Genomic DNA, 11,754 nt, shown 5'->3' with positions numbered 1-11,754 from the left:
ATGACTCTTTTCTTGTCCAGGCTTAATTCTTTCATGGGTCAATTTTATTTTTATGAAAAATTAAATATTTGGCAGCTTGACTCTGTGTTTTCAAAGTTACAGAACATACTGGATTGCTTTCATTCCTAATGCAATGAGAGAAACAACAACTGCAGTGGCAGTGAGAATGCTGTTTTCAAAGTACTGAACGAGTGTTGTTGAAGTAAAGGTGCCTTCCCCCTATAAAGGACTGGAAGACTTGGAAGAAATACTTCCATTTACCCCATCACTTTCTCCTGGGGAAACCTGTGGTTTAGTGCTGAATTGGAACAAACGGCAATCGGATTTTCAGTGGATTGTCGTTGGTTCCGATTTAGTGCTAAATAGTGGGTTTTCCAGGGTGAAGTGGAAGGGCAAAGGCAAAAACTCTCGGACAAGCACAAGACAAAGGAGAAAACACTCAGCCCCGTTTGAATCCACACAATGGGGTGAGCTCCCGTTGCTCTGTCCCAGCTCCTGCCTACCTAGCAGTTCAAAAGCACGCCAGTGCAAGTAGATAAATAGGTACCGCTGTGGTGGGAAGGTAAGCGTGGGCTCTGATTTCCATCACGGTGTTCCGTTGTGCCAGAAGCAGTTTAGTCATGCTGGCCACATGACCCGGAAAAGCTGTCTGTGGACAAACGCCACCTCCCTTGGCCTGAAAGTGAGATGACAGCTGTGCCCCATAGTTGCCTTTTACTGGACTTAACCATCCAGGGGTCCTTTACCTTTTTCTTTTTTACCTAGACGAGTCCTGACGTGCTTTTCACGACTCAGACAATGGCTATGACTGATCCGGCTAATGAAAAAGTAAATACACATTTGACTGTGTATTTATGTGTGTTGTGGCCAGGATCCAAAGAGCCACTTAAGACACACTCATGAGCTTAGGTGTACTTAGAGGGAATTCCCCCTCCCCCTTGCTGTTTTCCTTTGAAAACACATTCAAATGTGGCTTGTCGTGGACATAGCAGGATGGTGTCTGAGAAGAAGATGACTCTTCCACCAGGTATTGCATATCAGCTTTATATTTGGAGCTACAGTAATCAAAACATGCTTTGTAATCCTGTTACCTTTAGTTCTTGGCTTTATTGACTTGTTATTCCCGCATACAGCTGGGCTTTTGCAACTTTCTAACTCCAGAGATCATTTTCCACATTGTTGTGCTTGCCAAAGCAATGTGCCCTGAGCATATGGCATAGTAATCTGATGTGCTGCAAAGAATTCTGGGATATGGCTTCAGGTGCAATCTCAGTTCCCACAGATTGTTGGCCAAGTCTTATGAATTGAACATGCAAGCTTGGTTAGACCACACTTGTGCTATCTACTTCATTTTTTACTACAACCCCACCCACCAACCAAGCCAGGTGTGAAATAATGGCTTGGGAGCCAAGCCAAATTCAAAATGGTGACAGACTATCTTCATCTGCATGTACAAATCTGTATCGACATCAGGGGTCAGCAAACTTTTTCAGCAGGGGGCTGGTCCACTATCCCTCAGACCTTGTAGGGGGCCGGACTATATTTTGGAAAGAAAAAAAAAGAACGAATTCCTATGCCCCACAAATAACCCAAAGATGCATTTTAAATAAAAGGACACATTCTACTCATGTAAAAACATGCTGATTCCTGGACCGTCTGTGGGCCGGATTTAGAAGGCGATTGGGCCAGATCTGGCCCCTGGGCCTTAGTTTTCCTATCCATAATCTGGATTGTAATGGATCAGTAATTCTGGTAGCTTTTTTTGTGGGGCGGGACATTTTGTTGTTGCTGTTGTTAAACAGAGTCTTGCCAATACACTGCCTTGCCAATACACTGTAAACCACCAAAGGATCCTCTACCTGTAGGTATGCATGTATTTTTATCTGCAGTTAGATTAAATTGTGTTTATTGCTGTATAGGGGGCTGGACATTTAACTGGATTTATTTATTTAATGATACAGTAATTGATTCATGTATGTTGGCTGGATAGAGTGTTGATTTTTTATTTTGGTCAATTGTGTTATTTAAAATTGTAGAATATATACTTTTTAGTTGATATGCATTTATAATATTTTACTTCCTGTTGTTTGGCTGTTTTATGTAAATTTTCCTTTGTATTTTTGTAGCCGATTTTAAGTGTACTGTAATGTTTGTTGGGATGCTGAAGAGGATCTTCCAGTTGTTCATTTTGTTTATAGAAGGTAGAAATACTCTGGCATTTTTTTGTAGTTGTTTATTTCAGAAAGTTTTAAACTACTTTGTTAGAGCTTTGTTTAAATGTAAGTGGCATATAAATTGTCCAAAGAAAGAAAGAAACTAAATAGATCTCCATGTATGTTTTGCCCAACCATGGCCTAGAATACCACACAGGTATTCTGTCATACTACTAATAAACTGGACTGTCTTCTATAGAGGATTGTTGCCTATGGAGGGACCACTGATCAATTGCAAGCACACATTTTGCAAGCACACGATGCCCCAACATCTAATAGTTAAAAGGGCAGAGAGCAGATCTTCCTCCAGTCGAAGTTGGCAATATTTTGCTAGGCAAACAAATAGTGTTCTTCTCACGTACAACAATATACAAAATAGGTTGTTATATAGCACCTTAGTAACAACCTATTTTGTATATTGTTGTACGTGAGAAGAACACTATTTGTTTGCCTAGCAAAATATTGCCAACTGTATATGTGTATATAGTGCTATATAGGGGATGCGGGTGGCGCTGTGGGTTAAACCACAGAGCCTAGGACTTGCCTATCAGAAGGTCAGCGGTTTGAATCCCTGCGACGGTGTGAGCTCCTGTTGCTCGGTCCCTCTTCCTGCCAACCTAGCAGTTCGAAAGCACATCAAAAGTGCAAGTAGATAAATAGGTACTGCTCTGGCGGGAAGGTAAATGGCGTTTCTGTGTGCTGGTTCGCCAGAAGCGGCTCAGTCATGCTGGCCACATGACCCGGAAGCTGTATGCCGGCTCCCTTGGCCAATAAAGGGAGATGAGCGCCACAACCCCAGAGTCGGCCACAACTGGACCTAATGGTCAGGGGTCCCTTTACTTTAAGGTGCTATATCTCTTATCTCCCTACTGATTGATATGACTAATCTTCTAGAACTTCTTAGAAAGATAGTCTAACCAGAATTTTAAAGAAACAAGAGTCCCTTGTATTTTTATTTTGATAAGATAATTGGCCATCAAAACTGTCACAGAAGAGAGAACAACACATTTTAGGAAAGGCAGTAAATCAGGCATAGGCAAACTCAGCCCTCCAGATGTTTTGGCACTACAATTCCCATCATCCCTGACCACTGGTCCTGTTAGTTAGGGATGATGGGAGTTGTAGTCTCAAAACATCTGGGGGGCCGAGTTTGCCTATGCCTGCAGTAAATGTCAAAGCTAGATTTGCTGCTCAGAAATGGGCTGTGACTTGTTGGAAGAAGATGCTCCACTCACACCCATTTCTAGGTATTGATAAATGAACTGTCAGCAAATTATTCCTGTTAATTTATTCTGTAGGACGGCTGTTTGGTGCCTCTCTTGCAGGATGTGTGGAATGTGGAGGTGGAAGCAGAGACAAGGGACTAAGTAGCTCTGGAGGGGCTTTACACAGGGAGATCCAGACCAAAGCATAAATGATTAAATGTTTGGCTGTTTGCAAAAAGTAGTGTTAGTAAAGAAATTATTTTGTTGTAGTAAAGCAAGTAACAATGTTTTGCTATGTTTACTAAGTAGTGGCTACTTTATAGTACTGTGTTAAGAGACTAATAAGCTTAGTTCATGGCTGCTTTATGATAGCATGCCAGCAGAGTTGATGTAAGGGGTAAAACTAATTTATCAGTAATATATTACATATTGCTGGATTTTAGAATAGTTAAATAATACACACACCATAAAAACACTGATACAGCAAGTTAGTACATAACATTATTGCCATAAAATGTATGAACTAGAATTTATTTAAGTAAACCCAAATTTAATTCTTCAAAGCAGATTTTGATCATGTCTGGAATTCAAAAAGTTGACTCTGGATCCTGGAAATGTGTGGAATTTTGGATTTATATGACCTTTTAAGTCTGTCCCCCGGTTCTTATGTGCTTCTTCTGATCAGCAAAAGTGGAGGCAAATGAAGTATGGAGGCCCTGGTATAAAAGGAAGAAAAATAAAATGAAATCAACAGGTAGAGGTAGAAGAAAGACAAGCTGATCTGTGGGTCTGGGCACAGTACCTTCTATTAGCATTGCAAACCAGAGTTTTCTGAGAGGTACAGGTTGACGGATTCAGGGACATTTGTTAAAAACAATCAGGACTGTGAGAACCGAGGGGCCATGAAGATGAAAATGTGTAAGATGCAGTGGTAATGGTGTCATAAATTTCCTTGTCTCCTAAAGGCATAAAACTTACACTCTTAGAGTTATCTGCACATGTATTTATTTATTTAGGCAATTTACATACTGCTTCATAGATCGAGGGAATCTCTTAAGTGGTTTACAAAATTTGTAAAAATGACCACAAATAAATGTAAAATACAATACAAAACCCACATTTTAAAGAAGCACAGAAGAGTTAGATAAGATCCTTTTAAGCATCAGTATAAACTAAAACAGTTAACATATGGGCACCATCATGATCCTGACAGCCCAAAATACAGAAATACAGCAAAGAAAACGAAATTTTGCCACTTGATTTGCAGATCTGAAAAGGTTGATCTAGCCACATTTTTTGTTCTGCCTTTCTTTCAAATAGTTCACGGTGATGTAAGCAGTACTTTCCTCTTTAGAACAATCCTGGAAGGTTGGTTAGGCTGAGAGAAAGTGACTGGCTGAAATATATCCAAGTGAATCAGGCCTCTGGCCTACAGAAAGCACAGGAGAATTTGATGTGATACACTGGGAATAAGGAACAGTGTCTAAAACGAATGTGTCATTTATGTCTAATTAATATATGCATACAGGCCCTGCTGCCATGCATTTCCGCCGGTAAGCGCAAATCAAGACAGCCAAAAACGTAAGGCACTTATAAAGAAGGAAACAACCCCAGAGTATGGCCTGGAGGCAAATGAGGCCAGCGGCTTGCAGAAGCTAATAATATCTGGGTCTGCCCGGATGTGTGATTGCCTGGAAGCCACATGTATGCTATCTTGGGTCCCATGACCAAAGAACGGAGGGATACGAGTGCAAAAAAAGAAGATTAAAATAAGTTGTTTATTATTTATTTATTTAATTTATTTCAAAACAAAAAAAGATTGCTGTTTAAAATAAGTTTTCTTAGGGAAACAATTGTCAGGCTTTAGCCAAGCTCAGGGAAAGGTCACAGTTCTGGTGGCCTAGTTCTGATGCAGGGAGGCTGAGGCCCAAAGGGCAAGAAGCAGGCTGCAAAGTTTAAAACGGGCCCGTGTTTAGGATCAAGGGTAAGTAGACAAGCATCTGGGAAGCTTGGAGTGAACTGGCTTCCAAGTTGAGCATCATCCCCTGATGTCCTATTACTCCTACTGAGGCACCGACTTTGATTTTATAGGGCCTGGTGGGTTCTGATTGGCTTCTGTGGGTCAGCTGACAGTATCCAGGCTACTAGAGGAGCCTGGAAGGCAACCTTGGTCCACAGAGTTTAGTTGTCTGGCCTGCTGAGGATTCAGGATGCTGTTTGTGGAGGAAGGTAAGATGGGGGAGGGGGAGACCGTCTGCTAGAGGCCTGGGTTTGAGAGAGAGAGAGACACACGCATGCCTTGCCTCAACCAAGCATCCTAATTTAAAAAATGAACAAGGCCTTTGTTTTCAGTTTTTCAAAACAAGGGAATGAGAGGGAGGGCAGGCCTTTGCTACCAATTTATACTGGGCCACTCGGGTTCTTCCACAGTCACTTCCTTGAGGTGCTACTTTTCTCTTTGTAGGGAGTTTGCACTCAAGGAGGACCGTTCAAAAATGCAGGCCCCTGCTTGCGGTGTGATTATTTTGAATATAGAGATTGGGACTTAGTGGGTGAGGGGGGAGAGAAAGAGGTACCAAGGACTCAGCTGCAGATAAAATGTTCTGAATGTGTTGTAAAAAGTGCAATATACAGTTGTGACACTAGACGGCAACTGTGAGCTATAGCAAATTCAATGCATTTTTCAAAAGGGTTTTTAATTTTTTTGGTTAAAAAAGTATTTTCGCAACGTTTTTAACACGTGTGTAGGTGTTCCACCCAAGTAAGCTGGTATTTCAAACACCATCCACAAGTAATCCCAGAATCCACAATACAGTGGTACCTCAGGTTACATACGCTTCAGGTTACATACGCTTCAGGTTACATACGCTTCAGGTTACAGACTCCGCTAACCCAGAAACAGCTGGGGGAATATACAAAGCTCCCAGAGTTCTTTACAGTGGCACCTCGGGTTAAGTACTTAATTCGTTCTGGAGGTCCGTACTTAACCTGAAACTATTCTTAACCTGAAGCACCACTTTAGCTAATGGGGCCTCCTGCTGCTGCTGCGCTGCCGGAGCACAATTTCTGTTCTCATCCTGAAGCAAAGTTCTTTACCCGAGGTAATATTTCTGGGTTAGCGGAGTCTGTAACCTGAAGCGTATGTAACCTGAAGCGTACGTAACCCAAGGTACCACTATACGTGATTTTGGCTTTAGGTTCGACTCCCAGAATGTAACCCCCACATAGGTTGTGGGCTTATTGTAATACTAAAGGGCGTCAGAACTTCAAATTTCTTGCTTACACCCTCCAAGGGCCTCTTGCATAATCTCCTATTTTCTTGGAGTCACTTAAAGTTTCTCTTGACTGGCTGTGTAACAAAAGCATGAGTAATCAACCTCTCCGTTTTATCCATGAAACTCCAGTATCAATCTGTGATGGTACATTGTGTAGTTGGAGGGTGATGTCAAGGTCGGAGAATCTTACTGATGGAGAAAGCAGGATGCTACCCATTGTGATCCAAGGACAAATGACTAGCAGTTTACCTATGGAAGCCACTGGATGTCACTGTTGCTTTGTATGCCTCTTGTGAAATGAAGTTAGCTTAGTACCAGAATGGAGAAAACATTTCTTTTAGCTAGAAGTTTAAGTCAAAGGTGAACCACATATATTGCTCTATATGTGGGAGTATGCTCCATTTAGTTTCCACTGTTTTCAGCTTGGGTTACAAGCCATGCAATTTTGTGTTAGATTCAGAATTCTGGAGAGAGTTTTATTAGAGCTATTAAGCTTCCTCAGAGCTATATACAAAATATTGCTTTGTTATCAGAAACAAGTTTCCCTGATTAGTTGAACAAATAATTTTGAGAGATTGCTATGCACAGATTGTGTGTCCTTGTGATAAAATTTAAAGCATTCACCGAACACGCTAGGTACGCTTTCATGCCATATGCAGATAGCCAGTGCTTGCACTGTGACTTGGTTGTCTGTGAAAAGAGCACATGACAACGGTGTGTGCATTTAGTAGAAGTGTTTGGTAAGTTTTTGTGATTAAAGGTGGGATGTGGAAGTTTTCATAGTTTTGTTTTCAGACTTGAAGCCTTTTGTTGGTATTTTGGTAAGGTCATCTGTGAGATATAACACAAAGTAATGGCACAGAAGTGCAAGTTGCTTGGCCTGTGTTGCAGAGAACTGTATTTGCAAAGATGCAGAGAGGCATCCTGTTTAATTAAATTCCATTGTGACGCCTCTGTTGTTTGGAACTCATAGAAATGAAATGTTACAGATAGGTAGCCGTGTTGGTCTGCCATAGTCAAAACAAAACAATTCCATTGTGCTGAATTACAACTTATCACCAAACTTAAAACCATGGAGAAACCTGGTCTGAACAAAGACCTTGGATTCTTATCTCATTATACATGACAAAGCCATTTTTCACCTTTTCACCCCTTGCTTTTTCCTGTAAGACCTATTGCAGTCGTTAAGAGTCGTCAACAGGCTCATCACAGCTATCTGCCAATCACCCATTCCCACCACCCTTCTGAGTAATACCCCTCCCCACCTTCTCACTATATAGAAGGGTCTGGAAACTTCTGTTTCAGTGTATCTGAAGAAGTGTGCATGCACACGAAAGCTCATACCAAGAACTGACTTAGTTGGTCTTTAAGGTGCTACTGGAAGGAATTTGTTTTGTTATAGAAATGAAATGTTTTCCTGTTTGTATGGCACAGGGTACTTTCTTCTTTCTATGAATAGTTATGTGCCAACAAAGGTCCGTATAGTTAAAGCTATGGTTTTCCCAGTATGAAAGTGAGAGCTGGACCATAAAGAACGCTGATCGCTGAAGAATTGATGCTTTTGAATTATGGTGCTGGAGGAGACTCTTGAGAGTCCCATGGACTGCAAGAAGATCAAATGTATCCATTCTTAAGGAAATCAGCCCTGAGTGCTCACTGGAAGGACAGATCCTGAAGCTGAGGCTCCAGCACTTTGGCCACCTCCTGAGAAGAGAAGACTCCCTGGAGAAGACCCTGATGTTGGGAAAGATGGAGGGCACAAGGAGAAGGGGACGACAGAGGATGAGATGGTTGGATAGTGTTTTCGAGGTTACCAGCATGAGTTTGACCAAACTGCGGGAGGCAGTGGAGGACAGAGGTGCCTGGCTTCCTCTGGTCCATGGGGTCACGAAGAGTCGGACACGACTAAACGACTAAACAACAACAAATGGAAGTGCCATATGGGATAGGTTATGCAGTGTTAATAACTACAGAAGAGTGGCCCTTATTCCTGGTAAATGGCATGCCCTGAACATACAGTATGCAATAAAGGCCATAAACAGAGTCCTGAGTGACAGTAGTATGCAATTTGTAGACCGACAGAGCAAACTCACCAAGAACTTGGCCATCTTCAACCATAGATGAACCAGGATCTGTAACTTGTACAAAAGGTTCTTTTGTGGGTGAGTGGAGGAGGAAGGGAGATAGAGAAGTAGAGCACAGTGTCGCTATGGATTGTTAAACCAAAATGGTCCACAACTTGAGCTGCCATTAATCAGTTAGCTCCACTCATCTCTTGTTCCAATAAGAAAAAAATTGCTAGAACTTTTAATATATTTTAAAACATATTTGCATTTCCTCCCAGTGTTTTTCACGATAACTCACGTGAAACAGACTTTGGGACAAGCCTACGATAGGAGCAATAGTTTTGTCATGATTTGCAGTAATACAGTAGGCTTATCCTAGCAGCTAGGTTCTAGGAAGTGACTGTGGCGTAGCAAATTAGCACATCATGCTAATTTGGAAGCACTGCCCGGTTCTAAGAAATGCAGTTAGGAGTGATGTCTTCATTTCATACTGTTCTGAGTGAGCATCTTAAAACAGCCCACAGAATGTTGATGAAACCAAGGTGGGGCTTGAGTTCTACAAACGCTGAATTGTCTCCCATTTTCTTCCAAGAGGAAGAGTGAAGCTGGATCCATGATAAACTGTTGAAGAGGCCAAGCCGAGGAAGGAAACTAACTCATCTTCTGAGTCCCTCAGTGACTGTTGTTGGAACCTGTGCTTTTTTACTTGTTCATATGATGTAGAGTTATGGGTGAGCAATAGGTAACCAGGTTTGCTGGTGACACTCAGTTGTTCAATGTGGTTAAAGAGATTGTGGTGACCTACAAAGTGATTTTTCTCAACTGGGTGAATTGGCAGTAAAATGGAAAATGCAATTCAAATTAAGCAAGTGTGAAATGAGATGCATTAGGGCAACAGAAAAATATATATCGTAATTTCACAAATACACTAATGAGATCTGAACTGGCAGTGACTGACCAGGAATAAGACTTTGGGGTCATAGTGGATACTCAGATGGCCCCAGAGGCAGCAGTGAAAAAGTCAAATTAAATGTTAGGGATCATGGGAAAGGGATTGAAAAACTCCCTGCAAATATCATAATGCCAGTATACAAATGGTGAGATCAGATCTGGAATATTATGTAAAGTTCTGGTAGCCTGGCTATGTTGGCTATCTTCACTGTCAGAGACAGTGTGCCATTGTATATTAGTTTCTGGGAATTGCAAATGAGGAGAGCGCTGTTGAGCTCAGGCCCTTCAACCACATACAGGAAAATTTTGAATTCTTACAAGCCAAAGGTAATTCTATGGATCATTTGGTTGATTCCTATCAAAATTGCTAATGGTTGAAAAAAGATTGGAAACCACGACAAACAATAAGGTGTTGAAGGCACACTGAAGCCTTAGTGGCTTTGACAGGTGATTGTTAACAAAATCGTTTTTCATTGGGTCCTTATATAAGAGGGCAATCTCTTCTTTAAATCTGCCACCAAGATTCGTTTCTTGAAAGGATCTTGCTCAAAAGGGCCAGTCAATCATATCAAAGGCTTTTCCCACATCCAACCCTTAATGATTTTTCTGTTGTAGCAATAGTAATGTACTATGCTACATGCTTTATAATTTTTAATTGTATTTTATAGCTGCTTTTATTTCTTATGTTATGCATTAGCATTCCATGTGAAGTGAATCTGCATGTTACTAGGAGAAGAATCAAGCCAATTCTCTCCATCTTCCCTTTCCTTCCCCCGCCAACTGACACTTAATATTCCTTGGCTCCTGGAGGCCACATTGGGCTCTGTTTGTGCATTATTATTATTATTATTATTATTATTATTATTATTATCATCATTATTATCATCATCATCTTCTAATGCATACATTTCTGCAGACCTGGGGTGTTTTCCAGAAAGGGAGCTGCATCCATGTGGCTAACGAGGGCCTTGATCCTGCATCAAGAGAAAGATCAATAGACTTTGCAAAGGTGACGACTTTCATGACCCATTACACAACTGCCTTTCTAGTTATAATAGATTTTATAGAAACCCCGAGTCCTGAAAAGATGCTCATAAAGCCCTTTTAACTCCAGTGACAAGCACATAAGCTCCTGTGCATTTGGGATTTTGATTGGTAATCATTCCAACGTTCTTTTGGAAAGCCAGCAGAATTCATGCATTAGCAGTCATGAAAAATTGCCACCTTCCTGTTTGCTTTTGGGCTGGGAGATGTATTTTTGTTCTTGACTCCATTGGGCCTTTTCTTTTCTTTCAGCATCTCCTTCTGCTCTTGTAGCACTTATGTCATCAGTAGTGGATGCTGCAGAATCTTTAATGCTTTGGTGCCCCCTGTTGCTAGCTCTTCTGTAGAGATACTCAATCACATTATCCATAAAATGATTGCAGGGACTTTTAAAGATCCAACAACTAAAACATAGCCACAAAACATTTCCTGCTGCAGCAAGTAAAACATTTCCTGCTGAAACAAGTAAAACTTGCTTCATATGGGAATTAATTTCCATTGATGTTAACCACCTTTTTGTGATCAGTCTGGATTGCAAAAGTTAACTAGCATGGGTTGCAGTGCTTAATTTCTTCAGAGAGCTTTTCCCCCTTAAGCTTAGAAGCATCCGCATCTAACTTGCTAACTCTGCCTCCCTCACCTTAAGAAGAGTGAAGATGTACTAGGCTCACTTAGGATGGAAATAAATTCACACTGCACCGGCTCAGAGACACTCTTTATTATAAAGTACTGGGACTGACATTCAGAACATTTTCTAAGCGTTGGTTCAGCTACAGAACCTAAGTCCTTGTTTTCTCACAAACATTCATGTATGCTTTTAGTTATGGTGGGATTCAAACCATTTCACACATGATTTCTGATCCTTTGATTGCTCAGTGCTTGAGCCTTTTACAAATGTTCAGTCTGAATAGAACAAAGGTCCGTATAGTTAAAGCTATGGTTTTCCCAGTATGAAAGTGAGAGCTGGACCATCAAGAAGGCTGATCGCTGAAGAATTGAT

At 41.2% G+C, this 11,754-nt stretch overlaps 1 protein-coding gene across 3 annotated transcripts in view; it reads left to right on the top strand.

Annotated features, from left to right (window-relative positions):
* The first annotated feature begins 4,551 nt into the window (after positions 1-4,551).
* The window catches only part of SLC26A7 (solute carrier family 26 member 7), an 86,357-nt gene continuing 79,154 nt past the window's right edge, over positions 4,552-11,754 (top strand). The window contains exons 1-2 of one of the 3 annotated variants that reach the window (XM_081874303.1): positions 4,552-5,191; positions 5,255-5,647. In XM_081874303.1, the coding sequence (XP_081730429.1) occupies positions 5,629-5,647 (19 nt within the window). In that variant the 5' untranslated portion in view covers positions 4,552-5,191; positions 5,255-5,628. Of the gene's footprint in view, positions 5,192-5,254; positions 5,648-10,680; positions 10,720-11,754 lie in introns of those variants that run through there. The other 2 variants (XM_081874300.1, XM_081874301.1) reach the window with 2 other exon arrangements.

Source organism: Podarcis erhardii, assembly GCF_964252035.2.
Source record: "Podarcis erhardii genome assembly, chromosome: 8".
Taxonomy (NCBI): Eukaryota; Metazoa; Chordata; class Lepidosauria; order Squamata; family Lacertidae; genus Podarcis; species Podarcis erhardii.
This window is presented reverse-complemented; position numbering and strand designations above follow the sequence as displayed.